Genomic DNA, 25,849 nt, shown 5'->3' on the forward strand with positions numbered 1-25,849 from the left:
ACCAAACTTTGGGTTGGCAGGCTTGGGTAACCAAGAAGGCTTCCTCTAAGCGACCCATAAATAGGCTGGCATACGAGGGGGCCATCCTGGTACCCATGGCTGTTCCCTTTAATTGTTGGTATGTCTGGCATTCAAAAGTGAAGAAGTTGTGGGTTAGAATGAAGCTGGCTAAGGTAATGAGGAAAGAGGTTTTAGGTAGGGTTGCAGGTGATCGGCGTGAAAGGAAGTGCTCCATTGCAATGAGGCCCTTGACGTGCGGGATATTTGTATATAAGAAAGAGGCATCAATGGGTAAGGATTCCAGGCGTTCGAGAAAGTGGTTGGTGTCTTTGATGAAGGATGGGAGACTGCATGTAGTGGGTTGAAGGTGTTGATCTACGTAGGCAGAGATACGTTCTGTGGGGGCTTGGTAACCAGCTACAATGGGGCGGCCGGGATGAAAGGTTTTGTAGGGGGCCTAAGGTTCTGAGGATTCCTTGAAGCTCCACCTGGACATCGGGAATGTGATTACCTTGGCAAACTTTGTATATAGTGTTGTCTGAAAGTTGACGCAGTCCCTCAGCCACATACTCCCGACGATCAAGTACCACGGTCGTGGAACCCTTGTCAGCCAGAAGAATGACGATGGATCGGTCAGCCTTCAAATCACGGATAGCGTGGGCTTCAGCTGTGGTGATGTTGAGAGTAGGATAAAGGTTTTTCAAGGAGGATTGAGAGGCAAGGCTGGAAGTGAGAAATTCCTGGAAGGTTTGGAGAGGGTGATTTTGGGGAAGAGGAAGTGGGTCCCGCTGTGACAGAGGACGGAACTGTTCCAGGCAGGGTTCAATCTGGATAGGGTCTTGGGGAGTTGGATCATTAGGAGTATGATTAGGATTATTTTTCTTCATGGCAAAGTGATATTTCCAGCAGAGACACTGTCTGCCTGTGTCCGTTCATGCGAATGGACAGTTTGTTGCTGGTCACTACCACATAGAAGGCTTCACAGTGTAGGCATGTCAGTTGGTAAATCACGTGGGTGCTTTCACATATGGCTCTGCCTTTGATCGTGTACACCTTCCGGGTTACAGGACTGGAGTAGGTGGTGGTGGTAGGGTGCATGGGACAGATTTTACACTGGGGGGGGGGGGGGGGGGGGCGATTACAAGGGTAGGAAGGTGGTCTGGGTATTTCATAGGGATGAACCAACAGGTTACGAAGGTTAGGTGGATGGTGGAAAGACACTCTTGGTGGAGTGGGTCCATCCTTCATGAAATCCTCCCCACTATTGATAACCCTAGGTACTCTCCACATCGCATAGTTACCATAGCACAAAGTGGAAGGATAAGCTTCACTGTTTGGAGATGACTGACTGTGACTAGGTTATTGGGGAAACTGGCTGAAGTTCCATCCAGGCATGTACTCAGAATAACATGCTTGTATTTTAGAATAATATAAGTTGCTCTCTTTTCAGTCTTATTGTCCAACAGATGAGATCCCCACTATCCACTTTGCACGTGCTAACTTCTGCATGCATACATAAAAAAACAAGCAAAAATTGGCTGTGAAGACACTCAAAAGTGTTAATGTTAGAAAAACCAGCAAAGTCTCCATACTTAAATCAAATTGAATGTGTTATATAGTTTTTTTATTTGTTGTTTGCAAAAGAATCCAATGATTCATATTCCTTGAGGCTCAACAGTTCTGGATTATTGATCCTAATATAAATTTGAAAAAGGATGTAATTTATTTCCAATATCAATTTTTCCATTATTATTTTATCAAAGTTTTGTAATGTAAAGTAATTAAATCCCATTTAAAAGACTGTTTATGATATTTGTCAGAACTACTACAACATTTACTAGATTTGCCAAGGCACAAACAACATGGAATAGTGACAGTAAATGGTGCATAGCCAATTAAATTTTACCTCTGGTGAGCTGAGCCAAGGTAAGTAAAGAGCTTGTACAAAACATTCCCAGCAGAAGACCAATGGTGGTTCAAAGATAGTGAGTGTTGGCAACTAATGGATCTGTCTGGCAAGTGTTTGATGTCCACAGCATTCACAGGCAGAAAACTGAGCTGCTGATATTTGCCTGCTGTGGTCATTAACCACATGAGAGAGTGAGATGTATGGCCCAGCAATGTCATGTTTCCATTTAGTCAGCAGTGGTACTGCTGTAAGCAGCGAGGTGTCTCTTGAGGGTGTCTTCATGAATAAGGCATCTGAGGTTCATTGTCACTATAAGCATTATTATTGAACACAGACTCCCTCCTTATGAGAGGCACAAGTATTTGATGGCCAGTGGGGTAGTGGGGAACAGATAACTTTGTACCCTGATAATGAGCCCAATTCAGTGTTAACTTCCAGTGCAATGGGTAGGCGGAATAGATGGTGCAGAGATGAAAACAGCAAGTGATAAAATTAGTGGAAGAGATCCCAACAAAAACAGTGCTGTATCATGTTCTTGAACATTGTCATGGGTGACAGCATTTGAATCGATATATCATCTGCGTCTGCTTTTTAAGTGGACACAGTTATGGGAGTCAACCTAAGAACCACCCAATAAACTTTACCTATTGACAGCATGTACCAATTGTGAACCAACTCATGGGAGATAATATCCCGAATGGTGAATGAGGGTGCTTTCCCCACACTGTTTGCTGTATATTCTAGCAGAAAGCCATGAGATGTCCAACAGTGAATTTTCTAGTAGCGATCACCCTAGGTTGTTAGGTCATCACCATCACCATCGCCATCACCGTGGTTACAGATTCAATGACACTGAAGAGCACCCTCTGTGATGGCTGTAGTGTACATCATCGGACATTGGTCGCCTTTTGTCTAGCATGCTACCTTTTCAAAAGTGTGTGTCCAGAGTGCCAAGCAACAATTGGGGAGCGCTGCATGTGTTTGATAGGAATTTAGGATATGCTGCAAGGTTGACGGTTGGCTCCCATGGAGTATCTTAGTGAGACTTTTGTCTTTTCGTGACATAGTGCAATATGTACAGAAGAATAGATTCAGTGAAGTTTTTGTAGGGATCTGTTCCATTATTTTTATCTCTCGCTGTTTTTACCACTGCACTATCTATTCTGCCTACCTGTTGGTCTGGAGGTGTAACACTGAATTTGGCCCATTATAAGTTGCAGTTGTAAGTGACATACCTTTGATGGTTAGAAATTTGGTTAGGACATAACAAACTCTGCATGAATATGCTACAAGTACTTTCTGAGAGTGGGCCAGGTGAAGAAATTGGCTATCAGAGCTGGCTGGTGAAGTTGCTGCATGTTTAGGACAAGTGTGGATGTACCTCTCCATAAGGCGAATATTTTTTGTCCAGTAAGAAGTTGACAAGCTAACTTTCATTTTGTACCACTACTAAAAATTTGATATTTTGAGTCATTTGCTTGTACATGACCTTGGTCACAAACATTCCTTTGATAGGAATTATTTGTTTACTAAATGATTTAAAGTGCTGCTTTGCCACTTCTGACAACAACTGTAATCATGGTATGTATCTGCATTGATTAATGTTACTACATATTCTTGGATTCACACTTTCTATTGATTAATTCAAAGTGTTACAGTAAGTGTTTGCGATCTGTGGGTACCATGATATAATGTGCTGTTCGTCACTCTATCTTTGTGATGTACACTGATCATGAAAAAAGAATGCCTGAATGATCCACCAAACTGTGTGGGTGTGGTAAACACTATCATCTATGCCACTGATTATTTTTGCATGGTCAGCTGTGCACTCAAGGAGCATGAGAGTGGGGCCATGATGCTGTGTCTACCAGTTGATGTAAGAGGACTCTCAAACAGCAGTGCTGGCCAGTGGGTATCACCACCTGCACTTGTCACTATTCCTAAGTGACATGTTTGTTACTGATTAATGAATTGCCCAGCTAGATGAGTTTCAGAGGTGCTGCAGGAGTTTGGGTGGTCATATTTCGTGTTGTGCACCACACTGGTCATATGGACACCACCATTGCCCATTTTTGGTAGCAATGGATTCCGGAAGGCATGAATGTGTGATATGTAGAATCTGGACACTGGCCAGCACCACAAGGAGGGAGGATAAATGTATTGTCCATTGCGCTTGAACAGATCCAACAGCAAGGATAGGGGCTATTCAGTGGGCTGTCCTGCCTTCTGTGCAACATCCCACATGTGCTAGTACCACAAGCAGACAGTTTTATGATGCAGGGCTCTCTGCACACCAACCATTACAGAACCTGTCACTCTCACCCGTGAATCATTGTGCATTGTGCTCAACTAGCCTGCTGTCAACAGTGACAGACATGGGGTCTGCAGATTTACCGCGAGTCATCTTTAGTGATGAGTTCACTTGTGCCTGGGAGGGGACAACTACTGGGTCTGTGTCTGGAAGCACTGTGGAGAGTGTCATGAAGAGCAGTTCGTGGTCTGCTCTCACACATCCTGCCAGCCTAGTGTGATGGTATGGAAGTGACATCGTAAGATGCTCATTGACCATTAGTGTTACTAAAGGGATCCTTGACAGCCACACAGCACATGGAGGAGGTCAGGCAACTGGTGCCTCTGCCGTTCATGAATGCATATGCCCAGTTTCAACAGGACAATGCTCATCCTTGTATCACTGCACCTCCAGAGTGTGCCTTGCAGTTGTGGATACTCTGTTACGGCTAGTCATGTCACCTGATCTCTCCCTGATCAAGAATGTATGGGGTGCTGTGGAGTATGCCATGTCATTCAACCAATGTGTGGGAACTGCAAGCTGAGTTGCAAGTGGCATGGGATGGGGTATCACAGGATGATATCCAAGACCTGTACTACTTGATGCCATGATGTCTGGACACTTGTATTCACAACCACAGGAGTCTCAAGCCATACTAACACACAGATTTTATGGCCATCTAGTGCAATAACTATTGCTCCTTCAGAGTCGAAAATGTAACCGTTCCTTATGGGAGGTACAATCTACCTGCCTGCCTACAATGATCACAATCTGCCATGTCATGCATGCAGCTCTTTTTACGAAGAACAGTGTATGACAATAAGTCAGTTGATTGTCGACTCAATAACTTGACCCTTCAGAGATTTGGTGTGTAACCATGTTTGTGACAGGAGTGACATACTGAGATGATAAATGGAAAATCTTGCCTCACATGACTTACTCTGAAAACAGTCTAGACCGAGGACAGAGCTTTTTTGTACCTTGAAGCTCATGCTTGTTTCTATGGTCAGTGGAATCAGACTGTTTGTTCTGCAGTGCTGTGATGAACCAGATTCTGTTCCTGTTGTTCTTCTGACTAAAATTAACAAGGGTGGTGGTGGTGGTGGTGGTGGTGGTGGTGGTGGTGGTGCTTGGTGTGATCACATTGAATCATTGTTCCAATTTCAGTTTGTTTTTTTAACTTACTGTTAAATTACTTTGCTAACTCAAATACTGGAGGTCTTTTAAGCACTTCTTCCAGTCATGGGTCCTTTGCTTCTAATATCTCTTACCAGGCTTTCTGATATAACAGTTTTGAACTACAGTGAAATGTCTACGAGATCTGCTACCCATGAATGATATGCTCACTTAAGCATATGCTGGAAACTTAAAATCAATTTCTGAAAGTATAACACTTCTTGAAATTTTGTTGACACTGTTACCAGTACTGCAGAATTTCTCTACAGCACTTCTTGAAGCCCTTTTGGGTCATCTCAGGAGGGAAAAATAATCATGATGCCTCAGTGAGTCCATTATTTTATCTGTTTTGAAGTGCTGTATTAGCTACTTGTACCTTCACCTGTCATCTTTTACTGGATGGAATGCTGAATACATAGGAGGTGCTTGATCCACTGCTGTGAATTGTGGTGGAGGGACATGTGTAGCCAATTGTGTGCTACAGTGGTAGATGTTACATCTGGCCTTGGCACTTCTTATGTTCTTCCACATATTGTTCTTTCCATTTGTCTGTTGTTGTAGTAATGCTTTCAGATATACAGCCATTGCTAAGTCCTTGTCATATGTGAATATCGCAATTGAAGGTGGTGGTGTTCTTTGACTCCTCTGTCATCACTTTCCTGTCAGTAAACATAAAAACTTATTAAATCTTGGAAAGTATTAATAACAAATTGAACAGAATGTAGTACATAGCCTGTAATTATGTGCTCTTGGCGAGACGGCAAAATTAAGTCAGTGAGCTAGTCAATGTTAGTAACCAGCCAGTAGAAAACTAATCTCACCAAAATTCTGCTAAAGGTAAGAAAGGTAGTAAGTGTTACTAACTAGCAAGCCCATCTAGAAATTTTTTTGATGTTTGTTGTATATCAGACAGAAAACAAACTGGTAATAGCTAGTTGTTAACATTCCTTCAATGGCTGAGTGGGTGAATTGAGTGGTTGAGCATATGTAATGATCTCTGCTGGGTCGATGGTGCCTACAAGGATTCCTCTGTATTGCAGAGGTCTGAAAGAATAGCAGAAAATTAGTTTTTAATTATTTTTGATGGACACCAAGATTATGATAAGATGATGATAAAGAGGATAGTAGAGGATGTAATTGGTTCCTTACAGTTTATTTGTAGTATTACATAATTCATTTTATGCCATTATTTAACTTCATACCCTTTTTATTTTCAGTTATCTTTGGTATGTCATGAAGATATATAGAGCTCAGAGGAAACCTCTTATGGACTACCTGAAGATGGTGACAGGAAGACAGATATATGGTTAGTTTGCTTTATTTGCATTTTGAGCAATATTGACTGGCTCACAAGACTATATTGAAAATAAATATACAAAAATTTCACAAAATAATTACTTACATGCATGTTTAATGGAAGAAGTGGTAAATATATTCTTCAGCTCCTGTGATTATCAAAATACAAACATTTGGCAGAACTGTGGTTAGCAGTGCATTATTTAGTGCTATATTTTCATTGTATTTTGAACTTTGGGCTAATTGGGGCAGTGCAGTGTAAATATGGCAATGGAAAATCTTTGAAGATAAATCTGTCATTAATCCAAAGACCGATTTGAACACCATGATGTTAAAAGAGATGGTATGTCATTGCATTTCTCTGATGTCAGAACTGAGTTACTCAGCCAGTTATAGAGGGACCAATAGCTTAACTTCGACTCTAGACCACCCTGCAGCTCGCTCTTTTTCATGACTGTTGAAATAGTGGCAGAGGTGAAAGAATGATGGATACAATTCATAGGACTGGCTGTGGCTGAAAGATCACACTTTTGAATCTGTAGTCTGGTGCTTAAGTAATGAGTGATGCAGAAAGCCCGTAGTGGAACATAAATTATGAAAGGAGCAAAAGTAACAACTCAACATGTAGACTGACAAACATTGCTACACACACACACACACACACACACACACACACACACACACACACACACACACATCCCTAACTACCTGCATAGCTACAGCACTGTATGTGTATTCTGCACAAATTGGGTTCGAAGAAAACTTTTTCTGACAGCAGTTTAGCAACATTTTCAGGCTTGCTTATGTGTGTATCACCCACTCAACCCTTCAATTATGTGGCAAGTTGTGGCTGCACGATGTTTGTTCCATTGCATGCGACACAGTCCTTTTTTTCTGTATATCCAGTGGTGCATACTCCACCCTTTTGTAATGTTATTGAATTCCGCACACACTGTACTTGGGTGCATTCTGATATCATGTTTATGTCATGTCATGTTATGTTTATTACTTTTGCTATCCTGTTGCTCCTGTAAGAGTTATTGTTGTAAGTAGGACATTACTCCCTTAAAGCTATGATAGTGAGTGTTTCCTGAGGAGGATAGAAAGGTCTCTTTAGCAATAAGAAATCATTGTTTGACTTCTAAAAAGTCTTAAACTGTAGAATGACTTTTACAACAGCAAGAGTACACTTGCAGAAAAATGCTGAGTAGCATCCTGCTTTTAGGAATCAGGTGTTGTGTCTAGGAGAATATTTATTTATTTAGCATGTGCCCAGGATCACACCACATAAGGAAATGGATTTTCTATAATAACACATATAAATATATTTAACACATAGGGAAGAAATTTATGATTATAAATTGATTAAAATTACAATATTTACAAAGCACAGTTTACAGGCTTATATCCAACTGCTGACCATACACAACTGATGCCTTGGTTGCTAACAGGAACTCCTCTGGATTGATTTGGGTACGTACATATGATGCACTGAAAAATATGCCATTCTGCACCACAGTCACAGCTGGGCGATATTGTTAATCCCCATTTGTACATTGAGTCAGCAATTATTCCACTATTTGTCTCAGTCACGTCTGCTATATACAGGGAAAACAGAAGAGAGTCTAGCACTGATTCTTGTGGAAGGCCTTTATTAAACTTTGTTAGAGGGCTCATCTTGTTACCCGTTGGAAGCTTCTTTTACTTAACGTAGCAGTGATGAGGTTTCCAGTTTTAAGACATGGTATGACTTAAATGTTTGAATGTAACCCCTTATGTCTATGCAGTAATGAGGCTACTGTGAGATCTATACACAAAATTGAAGTGTTCTGTGTGTTTTTGGAATACTGCTTCAATATAAGTTATCAGTCAGAGAATCTGGTTGGTGCAGCTCCAGTTTCGGCAAAATCCTGCCTGTTCAGCAGGCAAGTTTTGGAAAATTATGTGGCTGATTCTGTTATACAATATTCCTTCGAAAATTTTTATATAGTGTATAAGTAAAGCAGTAGGTCGATATCTTTGTGGTTTGTCATTTGGTTTACCTGGTTTTAAGGTGGCTATGATTTTTGCTCTTTTCAAATCACAGGGTATGTTACCAGTTTGGAGAATATCGTAAAGAAAGCTGCTAGCCATTTTTTACATGCTTCCTACTGTGAATTAAGAATTATGAATGGATGCCGTCAAAACCAGATCCCTTGTCTGCTTTCATTTCTTTGATGGCTGTCATTGTTTCCTCACTGCTGAATGGTGTGTGAGGCAAATGGTTTACACAGGTTGTTGTTGTGTGCAACTGATAGATATATGTTCCTGTAAGTTGACCACTAAGGAAATAAATGTTCCCATGTGACAAACCAGTAAGGCTTATGTAGGAACAAACATTGCCAAACCACATCCAGTTTTTGATATTTTTTTGTGTTAATTACAGAAATTTGTTAGAGAAGTCATAGAAAATACACAGAGAAAAGAAAATTACGATGGATAGGAACACTCTTTCTTGTTAGTTGTTATTTAGTTGAGATTGGCTTCTTTGCCCAAAAACTTTTTCAGGTAAGTGCTACTTGTTTTATTATTGTGCAGTCATTGACATTTCAAATGTAATGGAGACACAAAGTAATTTATTTCATGCACTGGAGTAGTGTGCTCCAGTAATGTATTCAGAAAATGCATTAGCGGTTTCACATTTGGGGAATGGCCTCATCATTGCTGGTTTTTATTTAAAAGGAGGCCTATTATTTTTAGAATGAAATTTGACTCTCTTAAAAAAGAAAAAAAAGGTAAGGTGTGTGATCCCTCCAAAATCTATATATTTGACTAATCAGAGAGCAAAGTAAATGAATAAAAATGGGAGTAATTGCAATATCACACTCCTGAAGGAAGAGGTAAATAGCGAAAACAAGAAAGAATATGAACAGATGTATTTATGAGCTCTCAAGACAGAAATTCACAAAGCTGCAGAAATAAAGAAAACAGGTGTTCAGAAAAATCTGAAATATTATTCAAAGATATTGCACTGTAATATAACATGTTGAGATCATTAGGTAAAACTTGTGAAAGATATTTGAAGCTCTCTTTGTTCATTCAAAAAAAATTCTGTAATTTTCAGTGATCAAATTCAAAATATGCTCTGATTCCACATATACAGAATCACACAGCTTGGTACAGGAGTTCTTAATAGAAATTATATAGACTAAATTTGTCCTGGTAAGTATGTAAAATAAGAGGTAATATGAGAACATTAAGTGCAGTACTTCCTTCATTTGGGAAAAAAAAGGTTACTCTTCAATTAAAGTGCTTGTCCATGTTTGGCTGGTACTAATGAAATAATTAATACAGAAATATTTGGCGATATGCTTGCATGATACTGAAAGAGCCAGAGCAAAGTAATAACAACACAGTGAACAAAGAAAATCGGAAAATCTTGAAGTTTAAAGTTAAGCTATTGAGCAGCAGACAGCAGATAAGTTATTTAAATGAGTGCATGTGCAATTGCCCCCCACCCCCCACCCCCAGACACACACAGTGTGAATGAAGTTTAACACTTTGACTGTCACACACATAGTGATGGATGTTTCCTTGCCTGGCCAGGCCAGGCACATGGTGGTAGGTGTGAGTCTCTGCTGCGGCTGCTGATAGGTAGATTGTGTCAGGCAAGAGGATTTGGTGTGGCTGCTGGTGGCCTCATGGCAGTCAGTGTATAAAAGAAGAGACTGGTTCCTATGGGGGCTAGACATGGCAGGAAAGGAAGAAGATAAAGATATGTAATGTAATAATTTGTGCTGGAGGATTGCAATGAAGAACAGCTGAAAGAGTTGAACCAAGTAAGTCACTGGTCCAGATGGAACCCAAATTCGGTTTCACAGAGTGTACTCGTTGACAATGACCCCATACTTAACTTGCGCTATTGTGAATCTCTCGCTGAGTGGAAAGTTCCAGGTGACTGGAAAAAGAATGCATGTATGTCAAATATGTAAGAAACATAAAAGGATGTACCCACAAAACTACATATTGACATCCTAGTTAGTTAACGGCCGATGGCTTAATCACTAAAACAGATCTGTGTAGGATGGAGGTGATGTAGTTTGTACTGGAGGAAGAATTTGTGTATAAAATGTACAGGCCATCTAAAGTGTAAAAATTGTTATTTATCTATAATATTTATTTGGACAGACTGACAAGATGTGGAGAAACAGGACTTGGGATTTTTGAATGGCTTTCAGTATTCATGTTGATAATGATTGGGAGGACGGAAGGGACAACTTGCAGACAGGTGCATGATAAAGAAATGGAATGTGTTCTTGACCATCAGATAGGGTCTTCTCTCTCTCTCTCTCTCTCTCTCTCTCTCTCTCTCTCAGTATTTTTTCATACTACCTGGAACTTTTCAGTATTGTTGCTGGAAAGCTGCAGATGCTGTTGCCTGAGTGTCAGTTTTTATTTCAGTTGCTCCTTTTTACTGTTGTAGGAGTACCTTTGGGTGGCATTGGCTGTGGAACAATTGGTCGTGGCTTTAAGGGAGAATTTTGTAGGTACCAACTTAAGCCAGGTGTTTACGAATATGCATTAGTTCATGCCAATCAGTTCATTATTACTATACAGTCTACAGACAAGAAGATATTGTACCAGAAGGTATTGTCATCATGCCGGTAAGCTTTAATGATTTAAATTTCTTTACACACACACACACACACACACACACACACACACACACACACACATACATACAGTTAGTGTTTTCTATGTTATATTTTTTATTAGCCATTCAGCATGTTTACCATGCAGTTGGCTTTGTCAAAATACATTTTACATATTCGTAAAAATATAGTTGTTACCAATTTTTACATATACACATAAGTACATAAACTTCTTACTAATCAGAAGATTTCATTAATAATAATTACATGGTTTACATTCAAGAATTAATTATACAGTTTTACACATTTAGTTAATGATAGTTACACTATTTCTTTGTTTATTTCATTCAGGAATTAATTACATAGTTTTACACATTTAGTTGATGATAGTTACATATTTCATTCTTTATACACTCCTTACAAATTACCTCCAAGACATTGTTCAGTTGAATAGTATGCTTTATTTTTAACCATGTGTCTAATACCTCCTTAAATTTAAAGAAGGTGAGGGTTTTGACTGATTGTAGCAGTCTATTTTATAACTTAAGACTTAGGTGTTTGTGACTGTTGTGTGTCAGTGACAGCCTAGAATATGGTATATCAAGCATGCAGTTGTTTCTAGTGCTGTGCAAATGTAAATTCATTCTCTGTGTAAATTGTCGTATATTTTCTTTTACGCATATTAAGCAGTTATACATATAGAAGTTTGGGAGGCTCATTATATTTAATAGGCTGAAGTGCTCCTTACAGGTTTCTTTTGGACCCAGTCCTTGTATACATCTGCTTTTTTCCTGTTGTTTGAATACATAGTTTGTACCTGTTGAATTACCCCATAACACAATCCCATATTGTAGCTGTGACTGAAAAAATGCATAGTAGCAAGGCATCAATAAACTTTTACTGAGAGAATATCTTAGTTTATACAGCAGGAATATCACATCAGAAATGTTGCCTGTTGGATAGCTTATATCCCATATATCCCATATCCCATGAGAGCCTTTGGTCTATTTTAGTCCCAATAGTTTGACACTGTGATTCTCTTCTTTCTGTACCTTCAGATTAAAATAAATTTCCTCCATTTTTGTGTTGTTTATACATAACTAGTAAGCAACACACCACATCCTACATTTTTCAAAAACTTCATTATTTTTGTTTACCACCTCTTGCATACTCTCACCTGTTGAGATCATGGTCATATCATCAACATATAAGACATTTTTGCAGGCTTAATACAATATGTGATCAAAAGTATCCAGACACTTGGCTGAAAATAAACTAGAATTTCGTAGCACCTTCCATCGGAGTTCTGCTTTCCTTGATTATAGCCTTTATTACAAAGGTACTGAATCCATAGTAGTCTTCTGTTCTAGAGTTGTTAAGCTTGTTTACAGAGTTATTTGTATCTGCAGCAGATATTCTACTCCAGTTAAATCTTTCATCTGTTTTATTCTGTAATTGCAAAAGAAAAGCTTTCGTATCAGTTAAATCATCTCTTTTTGGTACGTGGGCATTTACTGAATTTATGAAGTGTTCATTGAGAGTGTTGCAATTAATTGGGTTGCTGATTTCTTCCTTTTCCATGTTTATCTCACTTTTAACTATGTTCCAGGCAGCTTTACATTTGTTTTTAGAATTTAAAATATACTCTTCCATTTGCTTTCATTTTTGCTGCTTTAATTTCAGATTCGTATATTTTTCTTAAGTTTATATATCTATTCTTGTTTTCTTGACTGCTTTCAATTTTGCCCTTCAGCATGAGTAAAGGGATTCTGATTTTATTGAGGTGTGGGATGTACCACTTTTTTGTATACTTTGGTTTATGCATATTGCTAGGGTTACATCTCTTAGTAATAAGATGGCAGTTACTGTCCAATGTATTTTTTATATTGGATATGAATGCAGAAAAGCTTTCATTTATATCTTTGCCGATGGTTAGTATTCTAGCCCATTCTATTCTGCTCAGTACATTTCTCATTATTTTAGTGTTCTCTTCCTTGAGAACTCAGTGTCTTCCTGGTATCATCAAGTGTCAGATTTCCAATTTTGAGCCATATCCCATCATGGTCAGATAGTCCTAATTTGATGGTATCCCACTGTACTTGATTCCTCAAACATTGCTAATTATACTGTCAAGGCATGCCTCCATTCTGGTCAGTTTTTCATTTAAGCTGTAGTAATTCATTGATCTTAAGATATTTAGGATGTGTACCACAGTTTTTCTCTTTACTCTTAAATCTATATTCATGTCTCCTGTGATAAATGTTTTATATTCCTTACATTTGGCAGTCAGTAAGTGTAATTCAGAGAGTTTTCTGCAAATATCTCATCATCAGAAGCTGGTGGTCGGTAAACTGTTGCAGTAATGAGTTTCTGAGTGTGTATAACCAAGGCAGATGCTTCAACAGTCAGGCTTGTGAGGTCTATGATTGAATATTTTAGTTTCAAATTTTTGTTGATATAAATGGACACTCCACCATGGGCATTGTTTGGTCTACAATAGCTTGTTGCCAGTAAATAGCCAATTGGTACAAATAATCTTATTTCTGCACTTTTAATCCAATGTTCATTCACAAAGAGACTGCCACACTTAATTTCCTCCAGCCACTTCTACAGTTCACTACTTTGTTTCTTAGGATGTGTACATTTATATGTAACAAAAGTAGTTCATTTTTGCTGCAAGGTGGTACATTGGGCTTAGTGTGATTATTTACTTCAAGTGTGTTTTTTGTATTGCGTTCTGAAGCTCTTTGTTTCGACCAAATCTGACACTTTTCAAGCGTGTTCAGCCTTATACATTTCCCTGATTTGGTTGTGAGTTTTGATGTGTATGTTCTAAATTGCTGTTACAAGATAATTTATTATTTACCACACTAAGTATTTTTTTGGGCCAGCAGTGGTTTTCCTAATCCACTAGGCCTTGACTATGGCTTGGTATGACAAGTTCTCGAATAGTTACAATTGTCAGAGGGCTGATGGTTATACATAAGACATTCCTTAATATCTAAAAGAATTACATTTTTAAACTGTTTGCAGATTGTTTCAAAATACTTGTTAGCTTTGGTTATTTCTCTACTTACACATGATGATTCAATTAAATCATAGTGATGAGGTAATTTAAATAATATGTTAACTTGCCCAGTGTTGTCTTCAGTGCTGTTGTTGCTGCAGCTGTTTCATTATGGTATACATCATTGGAACCTCCTATAAGAACTACAAGTAACTCTTTGACAGAGTACTGCAATCTTCAATTTTGGTGAGGATGTGGTTGAATCGTGCTCTGGGTTTCGCTATGCCTTCTATTTTATTTTATTTATTTATTTATTTATTTATTTTTTGAGTTGTCAGGGTCTTTGTTTTTGTAGCAACCTCTCTTCCAAAATTATCAAAGTAGATTCTGATGTGTGTTGTTTTTTCTCTTGGTATTTCTTGACTCTGTGTTCCATCTTGTTCTTTATCTGTTGCATTTGTTATTTTGTTTGTTTTACTCAATTTCAAATCAGGCATCGTCTAACGTGGGTTGCCGCAAGATTTTTTGATGTGGTTTGTATTAGATGATTTAAATGCATGTGCGCTTTTTGTGCCACAATCCATGTTGTTCTGTTTCTTGTGTTTGGCTTCAGATGTGTTTGTGTGAGTTTCATTATCATCAGGTCCATTATAATAGGGTATGGTACATATTTTAAGACTAATAGTTTTTGACCTACATTCATCATAGTTACAGATTTTTATGGTTATCTGTTGTCCCTTTAGTGAGGTATCTGCTTTCCCACATCGAAAATTGAATATGTTTCTGCATTCCATGCACTCAACACCACTTCTCACAGTTTTCTGGCATTTTGGACAATATTTATCACACTATTGTATTTGTTGTTGAAATTCATTTTTTAGCTTTAACCCACGAATTTCATGTAATAGAAACACTATAATATCGTCTTTAGTGTCTTTGCTGTTTACTTTTTCGTGCATTTCTTCTTTACAGCAATTCAAACAGAACCAAGTCTTTTGGTTTTGACTAACATTTGCACACTCATAGTTGTTAACTGTTTCATATTCTAGACACATTATTCCTTTATCAGCACTTTTTTCACAATAGCAGAGGGAGGACATCCCATTTTCTTCCATATATTCAGTATTGGTAGTTGATGCAGCGCGCGCGCACGCGCTCGCGCGCACACACACACACACACACACACACACACACATTTATCTTTGTATTTTTCAGTGTTCACACTTCTTATTTTATCACTGTTTTTAATAATTTAATATGCCAGGCAAGTATTATCACAATAAGTACCGATTTTTTTGCATTTGTGCACTTTCTATCATAATTTTTAATTTTACTCGTAGAGCTATTGCACTCATTTTCATTGGGAACCATCTGTAAGACGTGACTTGTAGACCGTCAGTTGCCCACCTGTGGTCTAATGGTTAATGCAATAATAACTGCATTAATTCTGTCTAGAATCTTCGCGAATTCCAGGTGACTAGGTGTTGGAACATTGTGAAAAAACTTCAGGATAGCTAGCTGTAGATGAACAGGGATTATGAGCAACCATTTATGCCCCATCAGATCATATTTCCTCATATTAAGGTTTGTATTTATTAATTGGAAATCGCCTTTGGTTGGTTCTTCATTCCTCAAGGCTTCTATAGTTTTCAGCAATGCTGGATCTTCCCTCTGTTTAGAAGCAATGTAGTTTAATGTAGCGATAGCTGAGATTTTTTCCATGTTGGTGTATTCTGCCAATGGATTCTTTGAACGGCAGTCAGAATTCCTTACAACCCTATAACCCTTTTCTTGTATATCAGTGTGATGCTGTACTCCTGAAGCCTCAGTCCCCATCTAAGCAGTTGGTCCATTGGATATTTCAGACCAGCCAGCCAGTATAGAGAATGGTGGTGTGTGTCAACATTGAATGGTTTGAAATCAGTACTACCAGAATGTATCGATTCCCAAACAACTGCAAGACGCTTGTTTTCAGCTATAGAGTATCTCCTATTAGACTTGTAGCATGCTCCGGAAGAATTAGCTATCACTTCTTCAGCATGTTCCTGAATTTGTACTAGAATTGTACTCACCCCATAACTTCTAGCACTGGTGTGAAGTACTGTCTTGTCATAAAATGCTAGGACTTGACAGCACCACCTTAAGAACAAAGAAAGAGCTTGCTTGTGCCTTGTCCCAGGAAAATTCAACATCTTCCTGCAGTTGTAGTTACGAGGGACATAGATTGGTGCAGAAGTCCATTATGTATCACTAGTAGTACGAGCACATATCTAGAAAACTCTGCACATCACAAATCTGCTAAGGAGTCAGGAAATTTGTGATTGCTCTTATTATTTTGTCTGGCTTGGGATGAACTCCATCACCATTTGCTAGATGCAAGATTTTTATTTCTTGGCCAATGAAGAAGCACTTTTTCAGATTCCAAACAGCATAACTTTGAATTCATAGATTCCATGAGGACTTGTGAAGGCAGCCTTTTTCCTTGTCAGCCTCATCCACCCTGATTTGGTCAACAGCCTGCCTGCCTGGCCTTAGTTGAGAGTTACTTTGCTACTTTCATGCAGTCTAGGGTGTCATCAGTGTGCAGCAGAGGGTTGACCTTCTTTTTTTAAACACACGTGCCTTCCTTGGGACCCTGGCAGAGGGCCAATAACTCTCTGAAGGTTCGTTGCTTTCAACTTGCAGCATCTTCTCCACATTCTCCCATATTATGCATCATTTAGCCAACGAAATGCTATATGAGTGCTCTGGCTAATTCATGAACGATCCCCAGTGTTAATATGGTGTTTTACCATGGGGTGTTTGGTCTGTCTCTTCTCTCCTCCAGATTTGAGAGTGTCCAAAAATGGTGCAGAACGGTTAGCACTCACTGACATTGTTCCTTTGTGAGGTTGGATCCTTTTCGCAGTTCAGTAGTAGATTCCTTTCCTGCATAGACTGTAGTGATAGTGGCACAAGATTCTTTGTCAGTGGCCCTAAGCTACCCTTCCTTGACTGGTTTGGCTGCTCCTATGCACTACTTATGACATTTAGTGATTCAAAGTTCTCCTTGGCCAGCTACGATGCTTATAATTACCACTAGCATGCAGATTTCTTTCGTGAGCCTGAGTAGCTTTTGCAGGTGACAAAAGCTTCACAGTGTAAAATGAGCATATAGATTGACAATTGAAATGCATCTTATTGATGACTGCAGGATAACATCGTCTACAGTGGCAAACAACTGTACAGAGCAATAATTGTCATCTGTGTGTGTTGGAATACATTTATCAATTTGGAGCTGTGATCTTCCACGGCCTATGACTGCTTGTGGTGCCTCAAAGAATTCCCTCCCAGGAATAATACAACAACTAAATTCTGTTAAAATAACAGATTTTAAGGGCTGTCTGTGTTCAGTCATTAGTAGTAATTTTTGGAGTTATATTGTTATGCCTCAGGATAGTATCCCCGGTGGGCACTAAAAGTTTGTCCAAATTCTGCCTTGGCAGCTCCTGGAAGGCAGACTACCTGTGTCAGTGACCAATAGACTGCCAGCTAGGGGGAAATGGCTAAGCGAGTTGCGGTAAACATGGAAGCTGTCACAGCACGGGGAAGGACTTGGCACCCAACTCTGCAAGCGAAGCATAATTCTATCATGGAAGCTGAGAGAAATCGTCATACTAGTGACAGAGAAGAGTTTCATAAGGAAGGCTAAGTACAGCACAACTTTAAGTATTCAGCCAGCAGAAAGGAGCCTCTGAAAGGTGAAGTTGCAAAAGTCTGAAGTCAGTAGGAGAGATGACAGCAAAGAAAAAAACAGAATATGTGCCATCATACCCATCCCCGCCACTGCAACGCTTCTTAACAAATGTCTAACTGCTGAATGCTGATTGCTGACTGCCTAGCAAATAGTCTCAAAACACTGCCCAGTACATAGTCTCAGCCTTTGTATCAGTTCCGTATATCCAGTGAGAGGGGAGGCAATGGAGGTTGACCTTCGGCTTGCCTAGCAGTGTCCGATCGTCTGTGGAACTAAAACTTCGACTGGAAGGACACTGCTGCTGTTGCTGCCAGCTGTACTACTAACATCTAAGGCTGCACTATGGGGCGCAGAGGCCACTATCGCTCTGGATGTCTGCTGGAAGCTCGACTTTCGTGAACTGGACACTGTCCGTCATCCGTCTTCAAGTGGGCGGTCACTGCTGCTGCTCATCCCATTCTGCTGGCAGAACCCAATGCTGTTGGCTCCCGTTTCCTAAACAGCGCCAGAGAGCCAACTCTTTATGAGCCAGTGAGTACTTCAAGTAAACCTTGGGAGAGACTCGTGAGTGCAAATCTTCGACATTCACAAAAGCACTTTGGAGATGGGTACGCAGAGCTGGAGGCCACCAGATTCTGCAGGCAATAGCCGTCTGTGATGCAGCTGCTGCCACCTGATGCTTCTCTGTTCTGGTGATACTGTGAGATGAGCGAAAGTCGGCCTTCTGCCACTGATGAGGCCCTACTCTGCTAGCAGGGGTGTGGCATGGCACTTTGGAAGACAATCCTGTATTACTGCGTAGTAAATGAGTTAGTTAATGATGTTTTCTTGGCACTTAAAAGCATAACTAGGAACTCACTACCACATCCCAACTGGCTCTCTCTTGACAACTATAGGAGTCTAGGATCGGATACCTATAATATGTTCCTATCAGCTGAACATATTTCCCATTTGCAACTTTAGCACATAGTTTTTGTATCATTGACTATAGTCTTCTTTAGTTGGTGGTGGTGATATGATCCACATTACAGGAAAGGAATCTCCTGAGTTGACTAATGCCTGGACTTGTTTGCTGCTGATGATATCAGTGAGGTTTCCTGACATCTTGGTGGCTGCCATCCAAGGAGGATTTGCATCTGCGGTGACCTCAACTCGATAGGTGATTGCATCACTAAGCTTCCCTGAATTTGAGGGCCATGCTGTAACTCTTCTCTGGACATCAGTGCATATTTTTCTCTGTTCTCTGAAATTATTACTACTTTGCTAGTGTAAATTTGTAACCTGCAAAACTACCATACTCTTCCTGGCTGCCCCTGCTGGCACGCCATCTGAGAGAAAGGAATTTCTTGTCGCTTTACCTTCCTCATTCCAAAAGCATTGGTGCATAACAAAATACTACTGAATACTACACAGTATGAACTTATTAAAATACCTAGCACAGACAAGATTAAATGCCCCAAAAATAAAACAGAACAAATCCCTGTAGTTGGAATGAAACAAGTGTACACAGTTAACAAAAGGAAAGTAAACACATGATCTTAATGCATATAATAAGCTATCAGAATCCTGAACAATTCTAACTCGTGGCTTCTTTTCCTTCCTAGAGGTTTTATTCAGTTCTGCCTGTGGTGTTATAATCTGTGGGAATGCATCTGCCACTACACTGAAGGTCTTGAATCAGCTTCCAAAACAATCATTGTTTTCATCAGAAACTGTATCTTCACATTTGCAGATGATGTCATCTGTAGCATCAGATATGGGCCCTGATACGTATTTATAAACTTTTTTGTTCTTCCTTTTGGTGTTTAGTTACCAAAACTCACTGGCCTACTAAGTACTATGGTAGTTTCCCTGTACATTCTCTCATCTTCTCTTGATGCTAGAGTGCTTTTGTATTCACTCGGTTGACCCACTGCTCCCACTTCTTTTATTAGTTTTGTAAACTTTGTTGCTTACTCCTCGTTGCCACCTAATTCAGGTTTCTGAACCTCAAAAGGAGATGGCATCTTTCTACTGTATACAACCTGTACTGCTGTGTATTTTTTAATTGTATGGTGAGATGACGTTGTAAATGTGTGTCCCAATTTTCATGTTGACTATTCATATAATTGCTTATCATATTCAGATATGTATGGTGAACCCATTTGGCACATCCGTTCACTTGTGGATAGAAAAGCCTAGTGTGAAATTTTCAGATGTGAAGCGGGTGGAAAACTAGTTCAAAAGATCTGACATAAAATTTGTACCCTGATCTTTATAGTATCAGGAAAAACCAAATGTATAGTATCAGGAAAAACCAAATGTTAGTCTCCAGTTATTAACCATCAGTTCCTGACTGTGCTTGCTTGTTGGTCCAGAATTTCTCTCATTGCTACAAACCTGGAAAATGATTTATTATTGTTAGAATATATGTTACTAGCTGCTGCCCTATCGAGAGGTCCAAGGTATGTAAACCAAGCATTTTGAAAATTTTGGTTGCTCCTGGTAATCTTTGCAATGGCACATGTTGGTGACTCAGCTCTGCTTTTTGCGCACGTGGCATATCTTGCTTTCTGGTTCTCCACCAAAACTTTGTTGCTATGCATCTGTCCGTCGTTCTACATCCAGCCAACAAATGACCATGAGCATGTTGCAAAAGTTCATTTTTAAATAATGCAGGAACCACCACACACAGTTCACATTTTGACTTCTGCACAGCAAACCGTCACCTGTCACTAACAGTGATTGCGACCTAAAAGCCCAACGATTTATGTCTGTTGCTTGTGCTCTTTGCCATCCTGACAAGCTTTTGCATAGTGCTTGTAGAACATGAATTTTTCTTTTTAGCATGTCTGCATTAGTGTGCACTTCACGTGTTAATGCAGTACCTCATAATTAAACTCACATAATTTCTGTACTCACTGTGTTAATCTACTGGAATGGTCTTTCAGTCTCAGTAACCACTTAAGGGGTGCATGATCAGTCACTACCTTAAATGTTTGTCTTTACAAATACCAGAGAAAGTAGGTAACACCATACATAAAAGCTAATACTTCCTTTTCTGTTGTTGAATAATTCCATTCTGCTTTATTCAACTGTCTGTAAGCATAAGCCACTGGATGTTCCTTATCAACCATGGTTTGGGTCAAAATACAACCAAATGCCATATTGCTTGCATCACAGGACAGGATGAACTCTTGTTCAAAGTTAGAAAATACCAATGTAGGACTGGATACTAAAGCATGCTTTAGTTTCTCAAACTCGACTAACCACTCAAATTTGAGTCCTTTTCGTAGTAGGCAATTCAGGGGCTCTGCAATTTGTGTGAAATCCCTTATGAATTTCCTACAATAATTACAGAGGCTAAAAACACTTGAAACTGTTGTGTAGTCCATGGTGGTACAAAATGATGAACTGCTGATATTAAATGTAGATCAGTCTTTACATCTTGCTGGCTAATTACATGTTATGTGGTCAAGATAATGTAGGAAGGTCCCTGACAGCTTGCAATGGTATTGCCAAGTTTCAGCGGTGAAGTGCCAATAGCTACAAGCAATAACAGTAGCCATCTTTTTTTAGATTAGATTAGATTAGATTTACTTCATTCCAATTGATCCGTAGTGAGGAGGTCCTCCAGGATGTGGAACATGTCAGGAAAACAATAATACATGACAAATAGTTACAACTAAAACAAAAGCTAATGTACCATTCCACAGGTCCCAAGTGGAATGATCGTCATTTTTTAATGAACACTAAGAGTCATTTTACAAATACTAATGCACTGAATTTAAAATAAAAAAGTTTTTTATTTATTTATAAGGTAATAAACATGTAATACAACTACCGTAATACTTATTTACAATGAACACATTACTGCACTGAAATGGTGCAGAAGTTAGATTATACTTACACACACACACACACACACACACACACACACACACACACACACATATACAAATCTTACACACACACACACACACACACAAATTTTCAGTGAACACATTGCTGCACTGAAATTGTGCAGAAGTTATGTTGTACTTATATACAAATCAGTTGGTTTTACTAAGAAATTCATCAATGGAGTAGAAGGAGTTGGCCACCAATAAATCCTTTAGGCTTCTCTTAAACTGAATTTCATTGGTTGTTAAGCTTTTTATGGCTGCTGGCAAGTTATTGAAAATGTGTGTTCCTGAATAATGCACACCTTTTTGGACAAGACTAAGTGACTTTAAATCCTTGTGAAGATTATTCTTATTTCTAGTATTGATTCCATGAATTGAGCTGTTGGTTTGAAAAAGTTATATATTTTTAATGACATCTATATGACTGTGATAACATTGAGGTATTGCCATAGAGATGTTTACAAAATCACATTATGTTATTGGTTGAGGTAGGCGTGTGAAGCCGCTGCACCCATCCTACTGCAACCATCAGGGATCCACTGACACGAACTCACCTGTAGGTAGTTTGCTTCCATTTGAGCAAAATGCTACTTCTGCACATTGAGTGTTAAGTGTGCTGTTTGTTGTTGTTTAAGGACTTCTTTCAGTCATTTCACATGTTCTTCCATATCCCTTGAAAATATGATTATGTAATAAAGATACACCATGCATTTCTTAGGTTTCAATCTGTGAGCCTCTGAAATGTAGCTGCTGCAATTTTTTTGATCCAAATGGCATTCTGTGATACTGGTAATGTTCCTGTGGTGTGGAAAAAGCTGTCTTTGGCCTGTATTTCAGAACTACTTCAAGCTGGTAGTTGCCACTCTTCAAATCCTTATTTGAAAAGTATTTACATTGACCCACTTTGTTGAGTGTATCCGTGGTGTTTGGAATTGGATACAGATTGGTGACAGTTTTTGCACGTAAAAAGCAATAATCAGAACAAGACCTATATTTTTTGATACCAGTGACCCTTTGGGCAGAATGACAGTGTTTGCACTCCTTTGACTATGACTATCCTCACTGGATCCTCAGCCAACTGCTGGTCAATGAATTCGTACATTAGCACTGTAATTGCCTTGGGTCCCTGTATGGTTTCTTATGTAGCAGAGCATTGCTTTCTGATGGTATTCTATGCTGTGTGATCAGTGTGGATCATAACAAAACCACTGGATTGAACTAATCCATGAACCTAAGCAATAAAGATTCCATGTCTTCCATACCTTTTCCTTGCAAAATGTTTATCCCGTAGTGCAGAATTGTTAATGGTGTGCTTGTGGCTGCGTAGTTGCCTGAACTGTGAATATTGTTTTCTTCCAAGTCACTCAAACTGGCAATTATTAGGACCTTTGGCAGACTCACCTCTTCCTTGCTAGAATTATCTAAACTCACAGAAACCAAAAATTCCCATCTTTATCTGAAACACACACTGCACTCCTGTGTACCACACAGTGTGACGTATCTAATTCTTTGTTGGATGTCGACAGTTCTACCATGCATGACAATTCCCTGGTAAAGCCATACTTACACTAACCCAGATCAGTTTTCCTGTACGTGCCAGTACATTATTGTGGAAATCAACCTTTATTATACATGTACAAGGCTTAGCTGATACAATCCTCATGACAGGTGCACCTTTTGTTTCACTAGCAGCTTTCTGCTCAAGTTTGATCATACACCATGGAACACCAACTATTGCATGATGTTTATTCAGAAAATAGTGTCTTAGAATTGCACAGTACCCCTCACAAATGTGTGGCACCACCTCCATAAGCTGCTTAAACTTTTCAGCCCCAATGCTAAAAGTGAACAGTGTTGTCCACAATGAATCTATCTCACCATTACCAAGTCCATGTAACCTTTTTAGTGAAGACTGATGTCTCTTCCTACCTGAGAGGTCCAGACTAACAGCTGACACATGTGGACCTGTGTCTGTCAAGAGTTTATGTTCTTGCTGTACTAATCAAGCAACAATCTGTCGCGACACTTGTCCCTGCAGTGTACTGTTCTATTGGCAGTGGCCTCTGATGGTCAAGGCACTCCCATTCCCATTTAACGAACACTTTTTCTTATTATTTGTCTCCTGCTTACTATTACTGCAGTCACTTATCTTATGTCCAACCTCACCATATTAAAAGCACTGTGGCTGGTGATGTTGCATCTTCACGTGGCCCATTTTATCGGTGTCTGTAGCATTTAACATCAGAAGAGAAAATTCCTTGGTCACTCCATTTTACATTCACAGAACCTGTTTCCTCTAACTGTTTAGCAGTTCATATAGGAGAGGACAAATGACTAGGATTCTCTATTCTTACTCTTCATGACGTAGCCACCGTATCTTCCATGAAAATATCCAAAGTCCTATTTTGCTGCTTCCTGCAAGAGGACTCTGTCCATCTCTGCATTGTGCTGTAATTCGTGAATTTGCGAGTTCGGCTTAAGAACCTTGTAAGAGAATGCTTCTAATGATTCATTATGTTTTTCCGTTAAAGCAATGAGCTTTATTCTGAAAAATCTAGCACTATCGTGCTTATGATAGTCTTGGATTAGTCCTTCAGCCAGCTGCTTAAACGTTTATGCCTCACCAACGGTTTCATAATATGTGTCACCTATTAGCTGTAACTGAGCCACAGAAAGACATGTTGTGTTGGACCAGTTCCCTAAACGAGCTGCTTCCTTAAATCATCCAGAAAAGCTGATGCATCCTCAGATCTTTTCCCAGAATAAGGTGTAGACTAGCTGCCATAGGATCAGTAGATGGAATAGGTAGGACAACTGTGGTCTCAGTATCCTCCTCTTGTGCTGGCATCAGTCCTGTTGCTGCATGTAATGCCTCTAGTTCCCTTAGCATTTGTTCAATAACCTGCCTCTGTTCTATTTTATCTTGCAGTAATGCAGCTACCTGATTTTTCAAAACTTCCACAGATTCATTTAAAGTTACTGAATGTGTTTCTGGTCATTGGATAGCCTCTATTTTGAACTATACCTCAGAACAAGCGAGATCCCTTCATAGTGACACAATATCAACAAGCAAAAAAAAAAAAAAAAAAGTATTGATCTTCATTATGTATCTCAGCCCAGCAAGACTCACTGCACTGCTGTGCTTTAGGGCCAAATCATCTACATGTTTTGCACTTCACTGATACTGCTCTAGTGCACGCTAACTCTTGTGCTGATAAATTCTAGCACTTGCCATGTAGAGTCCATGCTGCTTGAAAGAGCAGGATGGCACGTCAGTGCCCAGTGAGGAACTTGCTGAGCACAGGTCTCGCACTGCCTGTGGGCAGTGCTGCAGAACCGTCACAGGAGAAAGTAGTGGCTGTGCATCCCCACAACCTCAGCACTCTTGGTGAGTGAAGCTGCTCGCAGACTTGGCCCCAGAAATCTGCATGCCCCTGTGTTGAGAAGGCGTGTGGCAACCGGGACAGCCCAAGTAACAGTCTCAGCATACAGATGGTAAGGCAGTACTGCCACAAAAAAGGAACCAGAGGTTTTACAGCAGGCAATGACGCGATAACCACACACACACACACACACACACACACACACACACACACACACACACACACTAGTGAACAAATGTGCTCTCGTTTTCTAGCATATCAGCACTCGTGGCTCCTCTAGTGTTTAGCTTCAGAGTTTGAGTGTTTTTTTATGTGGATTTGCATCCTGAATGGTGTTCTTATGACATGTCTAAGTGAAGTTGCTACATGTAGCCTCAATACAGTAGCACGTTTTGTCAGTTCCACATTGTTGTTGAAGCACTGAATCAGTTGATCTTGGCTTGCTTCTCACATACTCTGATGAAATGAGCCAAAAGCTTGTTTGTATTTGTGGCTGCTCATGTTGACATTCAGTTACAACACATGTGCATATCTGAC

The 25,849-nt window shown here is 39.5% G+C and overlaps 1 protein-coding gene across 1 annotated transcript in view; it reads left to right on the forward strand.

Annotated features, from left to right (window-relative positions):
• LOC126190965 (non-lysosomal glucosylceramidase) overlaps nt 1-25,849 on the forward strand; it is a 250,969-nt gene that overhangs the window by 57,997 nt on the left and 167,123 nt on the right. The window contains exons 2-3 of the mRNA XM_049931627.1: nt 6,593-6,681; nt 11,134-11,314. Coding sequence (XP_049787584.1) covers nt 6,593-6,681; nt 11,134-11,314 — 270 coding nt within the window. The remainder of the gene's footprint in view (nt 1-6,592; nt 6,682-11,133; nt 11,315-25,849) is intronic.

Source organism: Schistocerca cancellata, chromosome 6 (assembly GCF_023864275.1).
Source record: "Schistocerca cancellata isolate TAMUIC-IGC-003103 chromosome 6, iqSchCanc2.1, whole genome shotgun sequence".
NCBI lineage: Eukaryota > Metazoa > Arthropoda > Insecta > Orthoptera > Acrididae > Schistocerca > Schistocerca cancellata.